Genomic DNA, 23,812 nt, shown 5'->3' with positions numbered 1-23,812 from the left:
CTATCTTCTGAACAGCTGTTGGAGTGAACACCTTTGTTCAATAGTACATCGGCCTGTCAAGCATCTGAATGTTGTGTCCTTGGCCCACACACTTCCCCCTCACCTCCAAGTGTTTCTTCATGTGTGGGAGTTAATGAAACATGGGAAAAGTGCTTTAAGTCAAATGAAATCTATGTTATCTATTATATTAATGTTAACTTCAAATGTGTTTGTTTTATAGGTATATGGGCTGATATTAATATGTGCTGTGTTTGCATTTTGGACCATGGTTAAAGTTTTTTGGGCCTGTTGCATTCGGCACAAACAACGGAAGAGGGATAATTACTGTTACCAACGTTGTTTTCCGCCCTACTACCAAAGTGTTTATGAAAAACTTCTGGAGGAGCAGGTCAGTAACCACCTAAAGGAGGAACTTACCAAACTAGCAGCGGAGCGAGCTGAGACCATTTGCCAACCACATCTCCAGACCATTAAGGATTATGAGAAAAACATCAGTGACAATTGGGTAGAAGTTGGGGATTCGTGGTACAAGATATCGGGGTCAAGCTTTTACATGCAACATGAGAGGCAAGAAGAAAAAGAAGGGCAAGAAGAGGAAGAGGAGGCGTTAGGAGACGAGCATCAAAGTGATTCAGACAATGTGCCTTTAATGCCTGTGAACAGAGACAGAGTCTGGAGACCACGAGAGGAACACCTTCAATTTAATAATGACTTGACATTTTGAGGATTAAAATAGAGATTAATAAATTAGTTCATTTCATTATGTGGTCACGCTCACAGATCCACTGCAGATTGGTGTTACAGGACAAGTCGTTCCAGTTTGAGGAGTTAGTTCCTGTTGTGATGTGAGCGCAGTCCTCGTCTCTGAAGCGTCCAGTGTCACCGCCATCATCAGGCTGCTGGGCTCTCCAGAAACTGTCACAAAATAATACTGTTAATGCTTCGCCTAGATTTGTATAAATGATCAGCATAATTTAGAATGATTCCAGTCAGTGTGATCTCTAGGTACGTCCTCTGCAAAAGTAATGTGAGAAAATGTATTTTGCTATGATGTAAATGTTCCACTTATACCACTATGTAACCGCGACAATCTTTACGACAAAAGAATTCTCTGTCATAAAAAGTGTTTGTACATTTACATTTTTTTGTAATAATAATATTTTCAAATGATTCATCTCAGGGTAAAATCTACTTACTGCACTAAACAAATGTATGAACTGCATGGTTCCCTCTAGTGGAAATAGTTTCTAGATGTGGCCCATGTATTTTGAAGAGACTGTGACCTTGTGTACCTTAAAGTCAGCCGACTGCCACTGACCCATTTCCATTCTCCCTCTGCATTAGAGTCAGACAGGCCAATCCACAGGTAAGTCCCTTCTTCAGTGAGACCAGAGAGGAATGTCTGTAATAAATCCATATAGGGACGCATCATAAAAATCTAAAATGAGTTAGTTTGAAATATAAAAAATCAGAAAGAATCACATATGCATGGCAGATTTAGTATGACCTAAATAAATAGGTAATGCTGGTAACATGAATGAGTGTTTCTGCAAACAGGAAAGTGTGGAAACTTTCAATTGGATTCAAGAAAGATCTGCGGGGATCTGATTTAGAGGACGGTACCTGCTCCTCAGTGCTATCTACAACCACCAGACGTGCTTCTCTGTTCCTGCAGTCCTTTTGGCCTTTTCTCCACGTGTTGGATTCATTGGAGACGAGATAACAGTTACATCCAAACATCCTCCACCCTGGCGGACAAACCACCCCTGAAAAAAAGTTATCACTGAGAAATAAATCACTACCAGAAAGAAGTGTTTTTTTGAGTTGAGATGTCACATACAGCACTGGTTCTCAACTGGTATGGCTGCGAGACCCACCATTACCCTACGAAGACAAGCCGTGACCCAAATACAAATGTAATGTGTAATGCATAGTACTGTATTTTCCCCACAACTCATTAGATACGCCTTTGAAGCTGAAATTATGATCAACACAACTCAATAACAGTCATTTTAACAGTCTGTACTGTTAACACACTTTTTCAGTTGATAAATACTGATACTGGGAAAAGCTTCTGAAAATGGTGACCCACTATTGGGTCCAGCCCCACAAGTTGAGAACCACTGCCACATAGCATTTTTGTTAATCATTTCATTTTCTTCTTCAGGTGGTACTCAGGGTCATCTGCAAAATTAGACCTTATTTATGTGTGCTTTAAAGTGATAGTCTGAAATGTTTTACAAATCAACCACCTGGTCTTACATTTTGATGTTAAGTAAGTAATGATTGATATATGTCCATTATTTTTTGCTAAGTCCCTCCTTCCCAGATCTCAGCAACTAATCAGTCTAGTATTCTCCTGTGTTGACCAATGAGACGAGCTTTTCCTGTGATCCATCCTGTCAGGTCCAATCAGAAAGGAGGGGGAGGAGCTTGATTGTCTACTTTGAAATTTCACTTCATCTCTCCTCACTTTGCAAACTTACAGACTATCACTTTAATAATGCATTCAAGTTTGGTTTTATTTCTGGCTATGATACATTCTCACAGTTTATACTTAGGCCCATTTTAGAACCAGTTTATTCCTAATTTCAATTTTATCTATGACTTGGGGTAAATAGAGGTGAAAATATGAAAGTCAAATCTTGTAAAAGATGGTACTTGCCTTGAAAAGTTTCACCACTGACATATAGCATATATTTTGTGAGAGGATTTCAAGTTTGTGAATTTGTATTGGGACTTTAGTGCAAAGGGGTTTTCTGTGCAGACGAGACAACAGCTGGCAGACTTGTTGGCAGAAATGGGAATAGATTAAACCACGTTTATTTTTATTGTTTGTGCCGACACTTACGGTTCTGCTTTTGAGAGATTTGAATAAGGCTGGCATTCAGAAGCTCCTTCTCTGTGATCAACTGGGCTTTCATTTTGGCCAGATCTGCAGCTGAACGCCACATTGACAAACGGTCTGAGGGGAAAGAAGATATTATTGTTTATAATCAGCAATCTCAATAGTTTGTCAATGCAGAAGCTTTGACATCCTATCAGTCTATAAATGTGAGATCTGCTACAGGTTTTTAAAAATATAATCATAACATTGTTAGATATGATATATACCATATTTAAGTGAAAGATGTGGAAGCAACTATGCAAAACCTTGAAAGACAACGCAGTGAACCTGTGCTTTGAGTTTGCATTTCTTCCTTAAAAAGATTTATCAAGCATTCAAATAAAAAAAAACTTGACTTACGATGAGTGCCGAGTACAATGAGAGAAAAGAGGAGGAAAAAGCACAGAATTCCCAGAAATACAACGTAACAATGTCGCCTCTTCTCAGTTTGTTGACATGTTTCTAGGAAAAAAATATATTTATGCCAAAAAATTCACAGTTCATTATTTAAAAAATATATACACATACCTTTCTCCGAAATAAAAGATCTCATTTTAGTTGAGTTTTCATCTTCGACATTGATATAAATGTCCTCCATTGCACATAAGACACAGGTTCTGGTGGATTCGGTCACAGTATGTGGGCAATGGGTGAAAGTGATTTGGTTTTATTCTGGTTTTAAAGGAAGTTATGAGTTTCGACTTACATGAGCATTTTGTGAAAAGTAAAAGTTAACATTAAAGACATTACATTGTGTTATTTTTAAATAACATTTTAATCACCCACAATTAAGATTTTCATAGTTGCATCAAAAGGCATTGTTATAAATTCCCTCAAAGAATTATTTTGAATTATTTTTTAAAGCCACAACGCGTAACATTTCACACAAATAAATAAATAAATAAAATACAAGCATTTATTTTATCAGAGATATGAAGCTTAAGCAACCTGGAAGACCTACGCAGCCTTCATTATCCAATCATCCAATCACGGTCCCATCTCGAGCCGCACCTTCGAGTCAGCCAATCACCGCAGCTGCTCATCCTGCTTCAGCCATTCATCGCCCAGGACCCCCTTCTTAAGCTCCCTGGTCAATCACTCGGCCATTTCCCAGCCGTGCTGTGACCCTCCTCCGCCTGGCCTCTCCTCCACTCTTCTTACCACCATCAGTGGGAAGATTCTGGCGATCATCCATCACCGCCATGTATTCCATATCGTAAATGCAATCTTCCACTGGGGTCTGAGCCCAAATCATAATTCATGTTCAATAAAACCTCTTCACTCTGTCTGTCTTTTCAGGTTGAAATTTTAACAGTTGAAAAAATCAGCATGCATTGACCAAAGACAGCCAAACATGACATTTAAGACGTTAGGTCAATAGGAGCATACGTTTTGTATTGCTTCCAACAGCACAATACAAAATATTATGAGCGTGCCTTTATACGGATCATTATGTGACAAACCAGACAACACCAAAAAGAAAACAAAATTACTATAAACCATAGCACTTTGCCCTTCATATGTTTATTAGGGCAACATCTTATAGACCTTTACATTTTCCGCCACATTATTGTCTGTCACAATATAACTTTCTACAACAAAACATTTACATTCAAGTGTCACACAAGCCAAGTTACATTTAGGTGAATTTAAATGAGCTTCAGATCGATTCTTAAATATATGCTTGATTAAGATGAACTATATGTTTAAAATACTAGTGTTACTACTCTAAGATGCTTTGACTGTTACAGGACCATGGTCGGTCTGGGGTTCAGGTTGAGCCCGGTCAGAGGGGAACAGTGGTGGATCCTCTCCGCCCCGAGAAGCTGTTTGGTGGAGGAGTCCCAGCTCAGACCGAACTCCAGGCGACTATAGACGCAGGGGTATTGTCTGTCAGCCCAACGAGCCCACTCCACTGCTCTGTTTACTGCCTCCCAGTGGTCAGGCCTGGAAAACATATGTAACCAGGTGGTTAAATATTGGTTTACGGCTACGAGTTTCAAAGTTCCTACCTGCCCATGAACGAACCGCCACTCTCCGCCCGCGCTACTGATTGCGCGATTACAAAAAGGTGCGCGCATGAGTTGGTTAGTGTCGGGGCTGGTATGCTGGCGTGTGGGCGCCTTTCTCGGTTTTTGTGGAGTTTGCTGGGCTGATGCTGCTCCTCAGAGGTGCCCTGAGCCCCCTGTTTGTGCTCCTTCTGTCGGCCTAAGCTGTCCACGCTGCTCAATTTAAGCTCCGAATTTGCCAAACAAACGAATTTTACCAACAAATAATACTGTAACTCAAAGCACTTAAAGCACTACAGCACCTTAGCTGGTTTAAGGGGGATTTGTTTGCGTTTGGTTTCCTATTAACTGTTTTGTTTGAGTTGATTTCTTAACATTTAGTTTGTTTTTTGTGTGAATATTTTCTATTTGGTTTAAATTCCTCATTTACTTTAGCTATGTTTTAAGTGTTTGTTTTTGGCTATTCGAGGGTTATGTTTTAAACAACTTTAAACAAATGTAAAATAACAGATTTATATTTTTACTCCCTCTGCTTTGGTTCCTTTTGTCACCAGACTTACCTCGGGCATTGGGTTTGTTTAAATGGGGAACCCCTAGCCTAGCCCCGTGGTTACACATATGAGAGGTGAGGTTGGGCCAAAATTAGAATTAAAGACATGGCACAATAGCATGTTCAGAATAATAGGTTGGACTAAGTAACTCATGAGCTCGATTACTAGGATAATGAATCAAATGGAAACAGCTTTGACCTAACCCTAATACCCCAGAGTGTAAATTACCAGGAAACATGGCTAGTATTTTCTTAGCAATAATAATATGTAGACTAGGGCTGCGAAACACACTATGATACTATTTTAAGATAATACGTCATTTAAGTGGGGGACTCTCAGAGGAACAAACCTGGACTTGCTATCTTCCAGGCAGAAGAGTGTGCGGAGCAGCTGTCCCTCCATGATCTTTTCCAGCCTCATCAGCTGCAAAACCAGCAGAGTGGCCAGCAGTTTCAGGATGTCACCGTGGGCCTTTTCACCTGGAACAAGAACGGCAGTGCATTTACCATTACAATAGAATAAAATGTAAATACGCATAGATCTTCAAATCAGTCGAATAGTTTATTGCAGAGCCCCAATAGCAACATTTGTCTCACAGGACTTCCTAAATATTGCTGACTTGATTGGACTACTGTAAAATCAAGTCCTGCTGATTTTGAGGAGCAAACATTCTAATTACTCTCAAGAAGGGATATCTTCCCTTCTTGAGAGTAACCGTTTGTGGGCTTATAGACCTACCTAGAGAGACAATCCCTTTTCTTTTCAGGAAATCATCAGCAAAGCGGGAAACATCACAGTTTAATAACATGCCGAGTTTTGGGGTTAATTCCCAATAACCCTCCTGCAACACAGATGAGAATATTAGTCCAGGTAGGTTAGAGACAATAGAGAGATACAGATGTTAGTTTTCTTACCGGATTTTGCAAACTAAAGATCTCTGGCCATTTTGAGAGGTTATCCCCAATTCCTTCTGAAAACCTCTCCCCTGTCAATTTGAGAAGACCTCCTAGTGGTAATGATGATTTGCATAGTGTTTTAAGTAGTGTTGGCTCCTCATTTTCCATTTGTTCTGCTTGGGGAACTGCACGCTCTTCATTAGCGTCTCTAATACGGATTCCTAGACCTGTTCGTAGTCGACCTCGAACACTCCTTCCTTCTGGGGCCGGGACTGTCTGAAAGGGTAATGAGCTCCTACGTGTTTCAGAAGAATCAGCGAGAACTTCTTTTTGCTGTTGAATGTCTGGAGCAGGCGGAGCAGTCATTGCATCTTGGGCACATGGTATTACAGCAGAACGGAGGAACTGGCGTTGACCCTGACGCGGAGGTGGAGGGCGCATACGCTGCAGAGCATTGGTTTGTCCGACAGCTCTCGAATGTGAAGATGCGCTCATTGAGATAGGAGGTGGAGCAGCCATTGCAGGTGGAAGAGTGATTATTTTTACAGGTTCAGGGACAAATTGCACCTGGGAAGTAGCTGGTGAGGAGGAATCTAAATCATCATCACTTGTTTCCTCAGCGTGCGAAAAAGATCCAATGAAAGAGTCTTCCATCAGGAAATCATCTGTAGTTTCCTGGGTATAAAAATATATAAATAAATATAATGAAGTTAAAACACAGGAATTAGGACTGTTTTCATCCGCACACAGAAGAAGACAATATTTACAAGGAGTTGAAAACTGTAATGTATAATAACAGGCCTTTATAGCCTTTAGACAACTACATATTTAGTACACATTACCTCAAAGGTTGGAATGGAGCCCAAAACCTCATCTTCCAAAACAGCAGCCCCACACTTTATTAACAGCAGAAACAAAATGATGTTAATGTGTTGTATTAGTTTGGCAAAAGTTTAATGCCATTATTGATTTTACACACGGGAGGCCATGGAGGAAGACTATCGGTCGGCCTCGAAGAAATTCTGGCAAACCATCCGGCGCCTCAGGAGGGGGAAGCAGTGCTTCACCAGCACTGTGTACAGTGCGGGTGGGGGGCTGCTGACCTCGACTGGGGATGTCGTCGGACGGTGGAAGGAGTGCTTCGAGGACCTCCTCAACCCCGCCGTCACGTCTTCCGATGAGGAAGCAGAGGCTGGGGACTTGGAGGTGGGCTCGCCCATCACCGGGGCTGAAGTCACCGAGGTGGTGAGAAAGCTCCTCGGTGGCGGGGCTCCGGGGGTGGATGAGATTCGCCCTGAGTACCTTAAGTCTCTGGATGTTGTAGGACTGTCTTGGCTGACACGTCTCTGCAACATCGCGTGGCGGTCGGGGACAGTGCCCCTGGATTGGCAGACCGGGGTGGTGGTCCCTCTCTTTAAGAAGGGGGATCGGAGGGTGTGTTCCAATTACAGAGGAATCACCCTCCTTAGCCTCCCCGGTAAGGTCTACTCCAGGGTGCTGGAGAGGAGGATCCGGCCGATAGTTGAACCTCGGATTCAGGAGGAACAATGCGGTTTTCGTCCTGGTCGTGGCACACTGGACCAACTCTATACCCTCCGTCGGGTGCTCGAGGGTTCGTGGGAGTTCGCCCAACCAGTCCACATGTGTTTTGTGGACTTGGAGAAAGCGTTCGACCGCGTCCCTCGTGGTGCCCTGTGGGGGGTGCTCCGGGAGTATGGGGTCCGGGGCCCTCTGCTAAGGGCTGTCCGTTCCCTGTATGACCGCAGCAGGAGCTTGGTTCGCATTGCCGGCAGTAAGTCAGACCTGTTCCCGGTGCGTGTTGGTCTCCGCCAGGGCTGCCCTTTGTCACCGGTTCTGTTCATTACTTTTATGGACAGAATTTCTCGGCGCAGCCAGGGGCCGGAGGGTGTCCGGTTTGGGAGCCTCAGAGTCTCATCTCTGCTGTTTGCAGATGATGTTGTTCTGTTGGCTTCAACGAACCGGGACCTTCAGCACGCACTGGGGCGGTTTGCAGCCGAGTGTGTAGCGGCCGGGATGAGGATCAGCACCTCCAAATCCGAGGCCATGGTCCTCCACCGGAAAAAGGTGGTTTCCCCTCTCCAGGTCGGTGGGGAGTCCTTACCTCAAGTGGAGGAGTTCAAGTATCTCGGGGTCTTGTTCACGAGTGAGGGACGGATGGAGCGTGAGATCGACAGACGGATCGGTGCAGCGTCAGCAGTGATGCGGTCGCTGTATCGGTCTGTCGTGGTGAAGAGGGAGCTGAGTCGGAGGGCAAAGCTCTCGATTTACCGATCGATCTACGTTCCCACCCTCACCTATGGTCATGAGATTTGGGTAATGACCGAAAGGACAAGATCGCGAATACAAGCGGCCGAAATGAGTTTCCTTCGCAGGGTGGCTGGGCGCACCCTCCGAGATCGGGTGAGGAGCTCAGCTACCCGGGAGGAGCTCGGAGTAGAGTCGCTGCTCCTCCACGTCGAAAGGAGCCAGCTGAGGTGGCTCGGGCATCTGTTTCGGATGCCTCCTGGTCGCCTCCCGCGGGAGGTGTTCCAGGCATGTCCTAGTGGGACAAGGCCTCGTGGAAGACCCAGGACACGGTGGTGGGACTATGTCTCCGAGCTGGCCTGGTGTCGCCTCGGGGTCCCCCCAGAACAGCTGGAGGAAGTGTGTGTGGATCGGGAAGTTTGGGCATCTCTGCTGAGACTGCTGCCCCCGCGACCCGGCCCCGGATAAAGCGGAAGAAAATGGATGGAAATGGATTGATTTTACACATTTACCTCACTGTCTGATGATGATATTTGATCGTATGATTCTTCCTCGTCAAAATCCTCTGTTGAGTCCCAGCTCATGTAGGGTAAAAAGTCCACATCTTCCTCTGCGATCAGTTTGGGGATGTCTGTAAATCCTTTCTCTTCTTCTGACTCCTAAATAAAGGCACATAAATAGTATATAAAAAAACAAAACAGTATTTTCTAAAAGTCAGATTCTGTATATGCCAGTAATTATGTACAAGCAGTGAAATGTAAAATAGTGAATGAGGGTAACAGACCCTTTCCTCTATGGCCACGAAGCTGGTGAACTGTGAGAGAACGGAGAACTCTTTGCTCAGCTCAATGACGAACGACTTTAGCTCCGCTTTCTTTTCCTAGAAACACAATCCAGAGAAGTATATAGTTTAGAGCAGACATGTAAATAAATGCTAATGTTATTTATGTTAATTATCTATACAAATAAACAAATAAAAAACTGTTTCCAAAGTGCTGTGAGTACAAAGCAACAAAAAGTGTACGCATGTAGCCTCATTATACTGTGGAGAAATACAGAGACACACCTCATGCAGAACCGCGTTAGAGTCAAGGTTGCCATCTTCAAAATCCCTAATAATGGCTCTCGCAGTCAGTTTGTGAAGAAACTGAAAAATAGAAATGTAAAACTATTAAATACAAAAATGCATATCACTAAAATGCAGTTGTAGGCTCACTTTCTTTTGATGGCTTAGGGCAGGGGTCACGAATTAAATTTCACCAAGGTCCGAAATGTAGAAAAATGGTCAAGCACAGGGGTTAATTTACGGTTTTATGGGGATTTTTAAGCCTTTATTAAATCTATTACTGTGAATTGAAAATAATGCAATCAATTGAATCCTGTTACAGTTTTTTTTGCTCTCAAAATAAGTTTTTGCTCCTAAATAGCAGAATGCATATCACCTCTATTATACAGAATGTGCATATATATCTGACAGTGATGTGTTTCTTTGCTCAGTTCAACACACTGAGTCCCGCTCTGAGGGGATTCAGAGTCGGGTCCAAAGTTTGGATCCAAGGTTCGGGTCCGGATGAGCTGCCGCATGGGTCCGGATCCGGACGTTGAGTGACCTCTGGCTTAGGGATTAAAATACAAGCATAAACCTTGATTTTGCACCACAGCAGATATGAGATATGAACAGTTAGACTAACACAAGAATCACATGCATTTAAGAGCATGTTTGTAGAGGTCTAAACTACAGGATTCAAAGTTTTAAAAAGTGTGGAGAGACACAATATTTCTTGTTTGTAAAGGTTGGACGGCCAAAATAATTACATTTGTTCACATTGCTATTGTCACATTATCATTCAATGACATTGACTTTACAGTCAACATTCACAATCACACATTTCAATATTACTACCATGACGACCATGGGGCCAAAATAAGCTTCTAGCTCATTAAGTAAAGGAGTAAAATTGCTTGTTTTGTTTAATTTAGACAGAAATGTCTAAAGGAACGACCATCTTACTGTGCCCTTGGATTTTTGCAGCTCACTGGTTGACACCATAGTTTCAAACTCCTGACCACTGAGGTTACCAAGGAGTGTGGCCTGTAGCAAAACACACATTCAGAACTCGATATGAGTAAATATGTGCATGGCACTACATTTCAATCAGAAATATTCATGATGATCAACAATACCTTTGTGCAGTGTGGGACAAAGCCAAAGACCAGAGTGTGACAGTCATTAAACAGAGCGTGGAGCTGTTTTGGGGCTTGAACAGGAGGGGGCGCTGTTGGGTTAAACTGCTGCCACTTCACTGACACTGAACTTGCCCCTGGAGCCTGCAGGCGTTTAACCTGAGACGCCACCTACAGCACAATTGTTTGGTAAAAACATGTTTTTATTTGACAATGTATTTCACAACAAGGGAAGGGAGTTGAATAAATGTAATAGAAGGATGTGAAATATGTCTCACCTTTTCTGACCAGGTGTGTTTGGACTTTGAGTCGAAGAATTCATAAGCTCCACCTCCAGCCTGAGCCAGAGCCCTCAGCATGTGCCTGTTAGCTGTTGGACTAAAATCAACATGCATACAGTCAATACAATTATTTAAATTCCATTTAGACACAATATTAATAATTACCATAACTGTTACATAAAATGAATCAATAGTTTGGTATGGTAGGTTATACATAAGCTAAATAAGTAATATTGATGTGTGGTACAAGCTCCATCAAATGTGAAAAATAGCCCTCTTTGTGTAAAACCTGCATTTCCTTTATTTTGGGATCTTGCTGCTGCTGTGGTGCTTGTTTGACTGACTAAATATGTCTAAATAACGGGCTGTCGAGCACTGTAAAGAAACAGTTTTGATCTCAATGCACATATCTCGTTTCAGTTTGAAAGTCCTCGCTGGGCTCAGACCTTAGTCCGCAGGTGAAGAGGCGAGTGTGCGGGGCGTGGTCTCTCAGCAGCTGAAGTGTGAGCTCAGTGTTCTGGATGTGACCGTCAGACAGCAGCAGCAGGTTCCTTGTGCCACTAGAGGGCGGCAGCAGGCTCAGGGCACGTAAGGGCCGCCACAGCTCAGTGCTGCCCCCTGCCGATGAGAAGTGCTGGTGGGGGACCAGAGACGATGCAGCTTGTGAATGGAATGCAAGTACACCACACTCGGAAAATGTACAGTAGTTGAATACAAGCCATGCATCAATATTTAGTTGTTTAAATGAAGTTTATGTAGTTTAAACTAACTAATAGTTTGCTAACTAATAAACTACAAAGATGTTTACCTTCAGGAGAGAATAGCTCTTAATAGAGGGGAGGGACTAAGCCAAGCTGAACTCCTCACTGTGTTCTATATCTGGCTGTGTGCTGGGCTAAACCTTTACCACTAAGGTTTAGCCCAGCACACAAGTAGTGCGCTGATGAAGCCTTTTTGATGAAAAGCAAAACTTTCCACACTTCAACTACTGAGTGTGCAGTCAGGACAGCACTTCTGTCAGTCTCCCCCAGGGGAAACTGAAGCTGCAAAGGTAGCTTATCACCAGGTGTGTGGAGCGAATGGAAAATTGTCTCATGTAAAGCACTTTGTGACTATGTCTGTGAATGGCGCTATATAAATAAAGCTCTTCTAACACATTTTGTACCTTAATAAAGTTTTTTGCTTCTGGACGAGCTTCATCAAGTGGTTTGGCAGACAGAAATGCTTCTGTGTGATCTAGGATAACAAATAAATACAGTGGAATGCATAAGTATCGACCCCTTTAACTTTAAGATATTTTGCCATACACACATTAAGATGATTTAGATTTTTTAAATATAAATAAAACACAGAAAAAAGTGTGATGTGCAAAAGTATAGGCACCCTTTCCTTTTAGTGCAACCAATTGCCTTCAGAAGTTGATGATTTCTGAATGATCACATGTTGACCTAATGACTAAATAGAGTCTACCTGTGTGTAATCTAATGCCAGTTCAAATACAGCTGCTCTGTGATGGTCTCAGAGGTCTGTTAAGAGACTATTGGGGAGCAGACAGCATCAAGCAAAAAAACACACCAGACAGGTCCGGGATAAAGTTATTGAGAAGCTTTGAACACCTCTCAAAGTGCAGTTAAATACACCATCCAGGAATGGAAAGAGTCTGGCATTTTCACGCTTGTTTGTCACTTAGTGTGTGTCTTTCACATAAAATTTCAATTAAATATATTTATGTTTATGGTCCATAGTATGGCAAAATGTCCAAAAGTTAATGGGGGCCCGATACTTATGCAACCCACTGTATAAATGAGTCAATAAAAGAGACATGCTAAATTGCATGAACTTACCGGTACCAAAGAATATGACATTAACCGAGACATTGTGGTCCAGGGTTTTCAGGATCTGCAGAGCAATCATTCGTGCGGAGTTCAAGGACTCTCCCTTCATCGACTGAGAGGCATCCAGCAACAGCACAACTTCATCGGATTTATCGCTAGAGGCGGCCTCAAAGTTCGGGTAGAACACCAACATACAAGCCTTGATGTAAAAACAAAAGCAGTGAATGTTTTCAATGTAATCAATGAGACATGTATATCACACATCAATGGTATTGCATTAGTGTAAAAAAAAAGTCTTCTATCTTGCATAAATCAACATTGTAATATGCTTGAAATAGTATGTATTTGGTCATTTGTTTATTCTTTTGACAATCAAGTCCAGAGTAGGGCTGGCTACAGTAAAACAAAGCCAGTATGGCATCAAAAAAGTTTAAAAGTTTAAAATAAAAGTATTCTATCGAAAGATAGATAAAAATTATATCTTTAAGATGGGTCCAGGAACAGCCTTAAAGGAAGTTACTTGGTTGTTTCACCTAAATAAATAAAAGAAAGTAGTATTTCATGGAATAAATGGGCATTCTTCTTCTTGATACACTGTTTTGCTGTGCTAAAGTGGTAGTCATAGTAACAAGTGAAACCTGGCTGTCTTTGTTGGGGTGTTGTTCGACCCACATCCTCGGGACGTGGACCTCTGTGAGCGTCACCAGGAGCTGAAAACCCTCTGGTCCCATCACTTCTCCAGGAAAAACACTCACCACAGCCTTACAGTCGGTTTTCTGGAAAGACAGAAGATTGATTTAATACTGACTTCCTTAAACAGAGGAGAGCAGTGTTGAGGCCAGAGCAAGAGCAAAAAGTCCCACCTTCAATTTGACTTGATGAGTGACACATTTCACCTCAGTGATTTGATGAGGCATCTCGATTGACATGTCGAGGTTAAATTCTCTAAAAGAAGAGAAAAAAAATGCCTTAATTTGTTATTAAGAATGTAAATATGTGCATTGCTCAAATAGCAATATTTCACCTTGTACTGGCTCCTTCATCAGTTACACACACTTTTTCTACAGTTACCTGTGGAAGTGACATTTTTTCAAGACAGAATATAAAATTATGTGAAAACTACTTTAAAAAGTGAATTGAGAACATGTACTTGGATCAGAGAACATTAAATAATGCCATTATAAAAGTGACTAAACCTGTGTGGTCTGGTTGAGCGCTGCACTCTCCTGCCACGGGGCCACACTGCTTGGCAAAGAGAAGAAAATGCTCCCATCTTTTACGATCAGTTCAGACACAAAGGTAACTTTAATGAGGACAGTGGCACCAGGAGGAAGGTTTCCAACACTGATCGTAAACACATCCTACAAAATATAAACAAAGACAATGAACAAACTCTGCTCAAAATATGACTTTAACAAAATAAAAGCACATCTCACCGGGGCGTCCTGGTCCATTAGATAAGCTCCGTGGCCTTTCTCAATTGCCTGCTTGTACTCTCTTCGAGCGGTTTCCTTCTCCTTTACCTACAGCAATGAATAAACATAATTGCATGGTTGTTCAGGAAGACTAATATACTTATTCCTATCCATTTTTTACAATAGCAAAAGAGATGTTTTACTTTGATAGGTGGTGCTTATTGGCTATTTTTAGATGTTTTTTCTATATCAGTAAATGCTTTGAACAGATCACATTTGATTTGAAGTTACTTGGCAAAGCAGTTGTATCTGGTAGCTAATTTGGCGCCTTGGACCAGATTTAACTCCCCCCCCCAAAAAAATTAAAAATAATGGAGGAGGAAGCTCCACTGCTGAAGTAAATTTACAAATTTTCATTGTGATGTTACACGGCTTGCCGGGGGCGTTGATAATTTTTACAATAATTGAAATTTATTTCCCTTCCTTTATGCCTGGTCTGATTCTGCTCATAAATCTAATGCAGCACATTAGATTTACCTGTCCCACCACATGTTTGCCGTTGATGAAAGCTTCAAATCCACAGACCGCTGCAGAGTCATCCAGGGGAAACACATACTTGGCCTCGATGGGCATCGAGCTCTCATTGGTGTATTTCTGAAAGATGATCACCTATTTTTGCAGAAGAGGAAAAACATTTACATACTTTAGTTACGCCCTTCATTGTGATATTGTAGAGTGAGGACATTTGATTTACCTGAGCAAGCAGGTCCACAAGTTTACATTTGACATGAACAGCCTGCAGTGGGATTTGTTGACCAGAACTGTTCAAAAGGCCGGCCGTCACATTGTCAAGGGGATTTTTTACGTCAATGATGCCATCCTCTATTTCTGCCACGCCTAAACACACAACAACATGTAGCAGGCCGATACTAAATGATATGCTTCATATCTACATGATGACATGTAAACAGGCAGCAACCTCCCTCTCTCATGGTACAGCTGCACTTTTTGCCCTTTTCTGCGAACTGCATTTGTGGTTTCTGTGTTCCACATTGTTTTACTAGATACTTTTGCAGGAGGAAGAGGAAGGAGGGGGTTGAGCTGACCAGTGCAGGACACCACGCTCTGAAACAGGGACAAACCCAGGAGGTGGTGCACCGTTTCAGAGGATCAGAGAGAGCCCCCCACTTTTTAAGGGACCAAAAGTAATGGGACAAGTGACTGCTCAGCTATTCCATGGCCAGGTGTCTGCTGTTCCCTCATTATCCCATTTATAAGGAACAGATGAGACATCCAGAGTTCAAGTGTGATATTTACATTTTGGATACTGTTGTGGTTAATCAATGAAGTGGGCCATTATTAGGCTGAAAAATCAAAAACAAACCCATCAGAGAGGAAGCAAAAATATTTGCCATGGCTAAATCAACAGTTTTGAACATTATAAAAAGAAAGAACACACCGGTGAGCTCAACAACACCAAAAGACCCAGAAGACCACGGATGATAAATCTGGTGGATGAACAAAGAATTCTTTCCCTGGTGAAGAAAACCCCTTCACAACAATAGGTCAGATCAAAAACACTCTCCAGGAGGTGGGTTTTTGTGTGTCAAAGTCAACAATATCGAGAAGACTTCACCAGAGGGAATACAGATGATTAACTACAAGGTGTAAATCATTGGTGAGCCTCAAAAACACGAGGCTAATTTGAGTTTGCCTGAAAATATCTACAAAAGCCGTTACAGTTCTGAAACAACATCCTAGGACAGATGAGACAAAGATCAACTTGTCCCAGAGTGATGGAAAGAGAAAAGTATGGAGAAAGAAAGGAACTGCTCATGATTCTAAACATACCACCTCATCCGTGAAACATGGTGGTGCAGCATCATGGCATGGGCTTGTTTGGGCCAATGGAACTGGTTTCCTTGTATTTATTGATGATGTGACCGTGGACAAATGCACCAGGATGAATTCTAAAGTGTTTCGGGCAATATTATGAGCTCATATTCAGCCAAACAGTGCAGATGGACAATGACCCAAAGCTACTGCCAAAGCCACCAAAGAGCTTTTTAAGGCAAAGAAGTGAAATGTTATTCAATGGCCAAGTCAATCACCTGACATGAATCCAATCGAGCAGCATTTCATTTGCTAAAGACAAAACTCAAGGGAAAATGTCCCAAGAACAAGCAGGAACTGAAGACATTTATGGGAGAGGCCTGGCAGAGCATCACCTGGGATGAAACGTCTGGTGACGTCTATGCCTTCTAGACTTCAAGCTGTAATAAACTGCAAATAATTTGCAACCAAATATTAAAATGGAAAAAATTTGATGTATAATGGTTACTTTGTCCCATTTCTTTTGGTCCCTTGAAAGGTGGGAGGCTCACGTAAAAACACTTGCAATTCCTACACTGTTCATCTGATTTGGATGTAAATAGCCTCAAACTATACATTATTACATCTCTGTTGTTTCATTTCAAATCCACTGTGGTGGTTTAGAGCCAAACACATAAGAATTGAATTGGCGTCCCAACATTTATGGACCTGACTGTATATCTGAGAGAAATGATTAGCTAGTTTCAGGCTTAAACATAAATAGAATAAATAGAGAGATGTTAGTAAGTGAGGACAGTTTAGTCAGAAAAGTGTTCACCTTGGTCAGGAGGAGAGGACAGGGGCTCGTCTGACTGAATTATCTCAGGAGTGAAGCTCTTCAGTTCATCCCCTTGCGAGCTCAACCGCACCACATACTTGAGTTTCACCTGATCAGGTCTGTACACCACGTACTCATTATCCTGAAATTATAGATTTATTTATTTTTTATTTTATTTTAGTGTTACTCAGGGGGAGAAAATAAACTCCAAAGAGACAGGAAGACAAAGAGATGAGGCAGCAGGATGCCTGAACATCTGCAGTAACATAAAGAAGTACCATGAACTCAGACTTAAGACCCGGTGTGTTTCGGACCCCATGCACACTGTCATGTCCCTCTGGGGCCTGGGTCAGAGTCAGGTCTTTCTTGCGGAAATCCTTGCACCGTCCCAAAGCTACGTCACACACCAACACCAACCGAGAGCCATCTGTGAGGCTGCACTGGGAGAATTTCAAAGTGGTGCTAGAAAACAAAGTGGGTTTAGAAGATATTTTTTAAAGGCATTTTCAGTTTAAAAATCACTAACTTTATGTCGTCACTGAAGTAGATTCCACTGCCCAGGTCACCCGCATCAGTTCTTTGAATCCCATGCTGCGACACGGCAACACAAGGCATAAGGAGGCCACTGAAAAGAGGAAATAGAAAGCAGTTTCAGTTCCCATCCCCAATAGTACATCTCATTTTCTTTGTACTGGCCTTACCGAGAAAGGATTCCTACAAAACTGTGAGGCCTGGATGAATGAAGCAGAGGTTTTATGTTTCCAAGTTCTTGCTTAAAACTTTGGAGATCAGACGCTCTGTCAACACGCAGAATCTGATGGACTTGTACTTTGCTGTAATTCACAAGAAAGAGTTTATTACATAGTAAGAGGCTTGCTTAACGTACACTGTGTTACTTTAAACATGTTGTTTATTCACCTGTGCTGAAGCAGAGTAGTCACATCCTCAAACTCAGAGCTACCTTTGGGAACGGCTTCAATGCTGCACCTCAGAGCTCGGTATTTACCAACACTGGACGGGACCGTGCTTCCCAATGTCATTTCACTCACGTTCAGAATGTCTCTTATTACCTTAAAAGCAAAAATAGCTACATTTTAGAGTACTCACAATGCATCAGTAAGTACTGTATTAGTAACCATGATTAAACAGCAGAATATTCGATTGCTATTGTAATTATTTTGGTGCCAGCAACTTTACAGTACTACAGGTATCAGAAATGTTTTGTTTTTTTTGGCTTGGAACAATGAAGTAAACTTTTTGCGCTGTCTCAGGGCCCTACAAGCACAACAGGCATCCAAATTGAGTGTGTTTGGTTTTATCTCACAGTCAGCACTGTAATTACATATGTCAGGTTGACACACAGTGGCAGTGCAGCAGCTCAGGACTGACACCTGAACACTATGTCATTGTGTGCTTATACAATGACAATTAAGCACATACTTACTTATATAAAATGTTTACAATTTTTGTTGAAAAACAAAAAATGTGCACATTTTTGTCTCATGCTGCAGTCTATAGTTAACTATATACTGCACGGTAGTACAGAGGTTAGTGCTCGAGCTTCACAGCTTGAAGGTCCAATTTCGATTCCCACCAGGGACGGGGCCTTTCTCCCCATGACTGCATAGGTTTCCTCCAGGTACTCCGGTTTCCCCTACCACTAAAAACATGTGCAATAGGTGAATCCTCCAGCCAGGTGTTTCTGAAAACCAGGCTGGCTCCACATCATGGAGATGGGTCCCCGAGCGCCCACACTGGCAGCTCACTGCGACGTTGAGGATGGGTCAAAGGCAAATGCAAATAATATATATAACTTGTATAACCTATGATTTATATTGTTTGTTACCTGGCAGAGGTCGAACTGTTTAGAAATCGAGGACATATCTGGTCCAACAGGAGATCTTTGGGGAAGCAGAGTGCTGTACTCAGTCAAGAGCATTGCACACTGACTTTTTAAAGACAGCTCGTCCTTTTTATTTTCCATGATTTTTCTTTGAACCTGGAGTAATAGTCCTTCTGCCCTGGTTACCTGGACAAACAAAGAATCAAAAAGTTTTATAAATAAAACTGAGAATCAAGGAGCAGTAAGTGACTTTAACTCTTCCCGGAAATTGAAGGGGAAAAAGTTTAGCCATTAAATATAGCCCATCATAAGCTTTGATTAGTCTTATGCAGTATAACTCTCTGCTGCTCAAAACACACTTTTGAAATTCAGATTCTCATCCCTTGAAAACATCATAGAATATAAAGTCAAGAGTTTCATACATCGTTGAGACTGATCTTGTGAACTGGAGTGTTGAGGATGAGGTCAATGCATCCCAGAGCCTCCTGCCACAGCAGCTCCACAAACTGCCCCACCTCTGTAGAGAGCGACCCCGTGTGGAGCTTCTCCTCCAGCAGCAGCTGCAGGAAGACAACAAAGTTAACAGGATTAGGAATCTGTGTACAACCAGAAGCGACATAATACTGCATGAGGACAAAACAGACTGTTGTGGACATCGCTCAACACTGCTGATAAAAGGGTGTATAATCTGGCCAAAAGGGGCATGAAATGGTGTGGGTCATAATATACCCCAGGTCATAATACACCCCGGGGTATAATTTTCAACCTTAGGGAAAGAGTATATCCTTGGACAGGAATATACGGACAGGCCTGTTACAGATTAGTAGTGGTAGAATAGTTTGTCCTGGACCTGCTGAAGTGGAGCAGATCCCATCTCAGTGACTTGAGGAGGACCATGGCTCTTTTGTTTCAGACCATCAGCTTTCACAGCGTCTGACAGAGTCTGGAACACCTTCACTGCCTCTTCTGACGTGGACACAAACACCATTTGATCCCTCACAGCCGCCTTCTGAAAAAACACAACTTCATGAATGCCAATATGTCCCAACTTTAGTCTTTTCCATCAATCTCATCTTTTATTAGTGGATATTATACTTATTAAATGTTATTTTGTCACTTGTGTTGTCACATTGCATGTTTTACCTTTGATTGAATGTCACCCATCCAGTACCGCACCACACGATACTTCCTTCCACTCTCACTTTTAGCACTTTGTAGCTCCAGCAAACACCAAGATTGACCATTGGACTAAAATCAATAAATAAATACAATTTACATGAATTGCAAACTAAAGAAAAACAAAAAGTCAAACACATTGTTTACCTTTTGAAAGAGTGAGTATTTAGCCACTTGAAAGCTTTCTGGAAACTTGGGCAGGCCACTGTCCGTTTCACTGTAAACTCTGTGAATTACAGTGTATGGTAAATATCATAATTGAAGTAACTACATATATTATATGTAGTTAATTGTAATTGATTTTAGGCATATTATAATTGTTTGTATAAACATTGCTTATAAACCTGCTGCTTTTGGACACATCAACATTGATAGTTCACATTTTATAATACAGTATAACTAATGTATGTGTGAGAAAGACTCTTAACGCCTGATACCCGCTTATTTAATCATGTCGAATGTTATGTGGAGCGCCCTCCGCTGGCAGCAGGGGGATTTTACAATGGTAAAAACAAAAGACAAGCTACCATTTTTGGCAAACAGCATGCAAACAACTATCATGGCACCAATTGTGCTGTGATGTGGGAAGCTTGAGATTTTGAACAGAGTTTCAGGACAGATCTGGTGATGGTTATGGCTTTGAAAATGTAAAACACACTTCCAGATTCTGTCAATTATGCTACAAATCCAGCTAAAAAGAACTCAAAGTTGATTTTGTATGATACATACCCTTTTGAAATATGTAAAAATGTATATTTCTTTTCTATTGTAAAAAAGAATATGTGCATCAATAAGAAAATCATACCTATAATTTTTAATAACACTTCTTTGTTCCATTGGAGACTCTGCTCTCTGTGTCGCACTCACAGTCTTCAGAGGTTTGGCCTGACCTTTGGATGGTGCTGAGGTTACTGTACTTCCTGACCATTTCTCTACCAAAGGAACATTAAAAAAAGGATTAAATCAAAGTGCAGCAAACTTCGCACAAACGGAAATCTATAACACATTCCCGAACACTGCTTTAGTCATCCAGCTCTTGAGAAAACCCTACTGGGGCGACAGTGGGGCAGTTGGTAGAGCAGGTCGTCTCGTTATCGGAAGGTCAGGGGTTTGAATCCCAGCTCCCTGGGGAAGACACTTCAAAATATTGTTCAGTCCAAAAAATTTGGAAAATTGGAAAATTTGAAGTCTTTAGGAGCAACTGACGTGGAGATAGTGTCGCCACAATGAGAGGAAAATGTGTTTTGAGAGAAAGGCCCTTGAAATTACGTTTTCCCATGTAAGTCTATGGGGAAACATTTAATCAGTGGAATATCTAAACATGTTATTGTGAAGATTAGGTATAGTTTTTTGCTTCCAGGTGAAAGCTTATATGTTCAGAGACCAATCTGGCCCAAAACCTGAAAACTGGAACCCTTAACTCCCCTTAACTCCCAATGTAGTTAAACCTACTGAAATCCGAAGAGAAGCACAGAAAACCCAGAAAAAATATTTAGTTTTCTTGCAGTTTAGGCGCAAATAAACAATAGGAAATATATTCTTTGTTTGCCGTCGATCATTTCTTTTGATGAAGTGAATCTGCTGCTGCTGTGTCTGCAGTGAACACCTGATTTTATAATGTGCTTTGCTGGGCAAATGTATCGAGTGCGTGAGCAAGCCAAAGGCACATTTCTGCCATCATTGTGCCTGATAGACATAGATAAAGTTTTTCTTTTCTATTTTAGTCTAAATACCATAAAACCTCATTCCATCTACTTTCTAATCCAGTAATGTGTCTATGTCTTCAACTGTAATGACTGACATATAGCATATACTTCATTAAACAATACAAATTACCTTTTGTGTCTTTACATGCAGCAGGTAGATAATTTGCAGAAGATACGTCCAACTTAAAATCCTCTACAGGCAGCCGACAGTCCGCCTCCACACAGCGGTGCACGTAATTCAGTCCGACCACTGGGATCTGATGCTTCACAATGTTGCGAATTCTGCCAGGACTCAGACTGGACACGTCACTGGTCACTATCAGAGAGCACTGGAGGGAAGACAGATCTGTGTTGTTTGATGCAAAATATTCATCTTTGATTTTCAAGCTTTATGAACTGTTACATAAGAATCTGCCCTTCAATTATTTTTAATTTAAGTTTTTAAAGATTAAAATGAAGCAAAAATATTTGTTTCGATAACTGTTTGTATGATTATGTAAGCCTACAACAATTTAAAACAAGGTAATTTCTGTAGTATCTAACCTCTTTATTGGCCACAAAGGATATTTTTCCTCCATTGTCAGTCACTGCTGACTTGATCTTCTTCTTCTCTTTAAAAGGCAGCCCCTTGAGCTCAAAGAGCACAGAGCAGTGCTGGAACAGAGCCATGTCTGAAGACAAAACACACAGAAGTAGACAATTGCCATAACAGATGAACAGCCTGACAGTGTTTTCCAACCAGGAGTGCGGGATAGGATTTGCATAAGGGAAAGCCAAAAAGTACATGCAGTTACATTTATACATATTTTTTGGCATTGAGTCAAACACAACACATTGCCATTACACTACTAAAAAAGTGTTTTCAATATAATTGGCCACAGCCACTTGTGTACTCCAAGGGGTGGGAACCACTGGCCTAAAGGATGAATAACAGCAAATTACAGGTAACGATCAAGGACTGTTGTTTAGAATGAAAAAATATTGTAGCTGAGTTGCTGCAAATTTGCAACAGGTAACCAGCTCTCAGAAATAGCTAACATGTTGCATGTTTGGAGGGAAAAATGTATCATTATATTATGATTATGTTGATATTTATAAACATATAGCACATACATGTCAACTTGTCTTTTCAGAAGAAGTATTACAGAAAAACTAATTGAATGAAATACACCAAAACAAACTGACCTGCGCAGCTTCTGACAGTTCTGGACTGAGCTGGACTCTAATAATAATGTCTCTGGTCACTGCGCACTGCAGCAAACACCACGAGCGCCTCCGGAGTTTTCAGGCTAAAGGCTATACCTCACAGTTATTGCGAACAGCAAAGGGCGACATATATCAGGTCAACAAAATATATCGATGTTAAATATACACATACTTTGATAGAAACGCTCTGGGCTGCCTCCAGCACTGTTGCACAAAAAGCACAAAATAAGATACTAATATTAGTCTTTTATTTTTAAATAAGTAAACAGCAGACGCACACTGCTCTTGACAGCTGCTCTCTTCCTGGTTCAGATGTATTTCCAGTAATCCGTGTACATGAATTGTGCACCCCCTAGTGGTTTCAAATGTGAACTGCGCTCATAACACGTCAATAAACAGGAGGCTCTTCATGTATGCCCAAACATAAAAATATTTCATGCACCATTTGTTATGAGAAAACTAATGGCCTATTGGTCTGGTTTAGACAGGTTTTGGACAGGTCTATTACAGTCCGAACTGGAGAGGACTGGGGCAGGGTTTAAACCTCCATGACATTTATAGGTTGTATTTAGAAATTAGAACAATAAAAATAAAGTTGTTTTTTCCTTCTCTTGTTACCCTTCGACCCTAGTTGAGGCAACAGCAGCAACACCACCCTCTCCACCCTTCTCCATCCAGTGTTTATTCGTTTATTGAAAAATGTTGCCTCAATATTTTCCTCCATTACTGGAGCTTCTGTTTATGGACCCCAGCAATACACTTCCGATATATTTTGGCCCCTGGGGAAATTTACTAGGAGACCCCTGTTATAGACTAACCACATTAGGCAACATTTTTGTTGAGTTTTTGTCACATTTTTGTTGAATTTTTGTCACATTTTTGTTGATTTTTTGTCACATTTTTGTCAC

At 41.5% G+C, this 23,812-nt stretch overlaps 2 protein-coding genes across 2 annotated transcripts; both read right to left on the bottom strand.

Moving 5' to 3' along the window:
• Positions 1-684: 684 nt before the first annotated feature.
• LOC306968031 (CD209 antigen-like protein C) lies at positions 685-3,592 on the bottom strand. Its single transcript, XM_079563271.1, has 6 exons — positions 3,416-3,592; positions 3,248-3,349; positions 2,852-2,965; positions 1,624-1,766; positions 1,293-1,402; positions 685-915 (listed from the first exon to the last, which is right to left on the bottom strand). The coding sequence occupies exons 1-6, from the start codon at positions 3,483-3,485 to the stop codon at positions 753-755; spliced, it is 702 nt and encodes a 233-aa protein (XP_079419397.1). The 5' UTR covers positions 3,486-3,592; the 3' UTR covers positions 685-752.
• Positions 3,593-4,499: 907 nt separating this feature from the next.
• Positions 4,500-22,891, bottom strand: parp4 (poly (ADP-ribose) polymerase family, member 4). Its single transcript, XM_079562676.1, has 35 exons — positions 22,884-22,891; positions 22,242-22,369; positions 21,829-22,027; positions 20,798-20,924; positions 20,140-20,218; positions 19,960-20,064; positions 19,667-19,825; positions 19,239-19,376; positions 18,820-19,002; positions 17,892-18,043; positions 17,675-17,806; positions 17,500-17,598; positions 17,252-17,435; positions 16,974-17,115; positions 15,078-15,220; positions 14,861-14,992; positions 14,345-14,431; positions 14,105-14,269; positions 13,933-13,979; positions 13,772-13,853; positions 13,547-13,684; positions 12,918-13,107; positions 12,239-12,309; positions 11,520-11,707; positions 11,071-11,170; positions 10,793-10,963; positions 10,620-10,700; positions 9,675-9,755; positions 9,393-9,488; positions 9,121-9,267; positions 7,186-7,239; positions 6,362-6,760; positions 6,186-6,288; positions 5,797-5,926; positions 4,500-4,834 (listed from the first exon to the last, which is right to left on the bottom strand). Exons 2-35 carry the CDS (start codon positions 22,365-22,367, stop codon positions 4,633-4,635), a joined length of 4,632 nt encoding a protein of 1,543 aa, XP_079418802.1. The 5' UTR covers positions 22,368-22,369; positions 22,884-22,891; the 3' UTR covers positions 4,500-4,632.
• Positions 22,892-23,812: the final 921 nt, after the last annotated feature.

Source organism: Gobius niger (genome assembly GCF_951799975.1).
Source record: "Gobius niger genome assembly, chromosome: 9".
Classification (NCBI taxonomy): domain Eukaryota; kingdom Metazoa; phylum Chordata; class Actinopteri; order Gobiiformes; family Gobiidae; genus Gobius; species Gobius niger.
This window is presented reverse-complemented; position numbering and strand designations above follow the sequence as displayed.

Bases quoted from the DNA above. Each gene is read 5' to 3' on its own strand.
- LOC306968031 (XM_079563271.1), bottom strand. From the start codon at position 3,485: ATGGAGGACATTTATATCAATGTCGAAGATGAAAACTCAACTAAAATG. The intron at 3,350-3,415 runs GTATGTGTATAT...TTTTTTTCCTAG, and splicing joins ATCTTTTATTTCGGAGAAAG to AAACATGTCAACAAACTGAG. The intron at 916-1,292 runs GTACACAAGGTC...ATTTTGTGACAG, and splicing joins GGCAGTCGGCTGACTTTAAG to TTTCTGGAGAGCCCAGCAGC.
- parp4 (XM_079562676.1), bottom strand. From the start codon at position 22,367: ATGGCTCTGTTCCAGCACTGCTCTGTGCTCTTTGAGCTCAAGGGGCTG. The intron at 20,925-21,828 runs GTAATTTGTATT...TTCCTTTGGTAG, and splicing joins TGCATGTAAAGACACAAAAG to AGAAATGGTCAGGAAGTACA. The intron at 9,756-10,619 runs GTAAGATGGTCG...TCTATTTTTCAG, and splicing joins TGCAAAAATCCAAGGGCACA to TTTCTTCACAAACTGACTGC.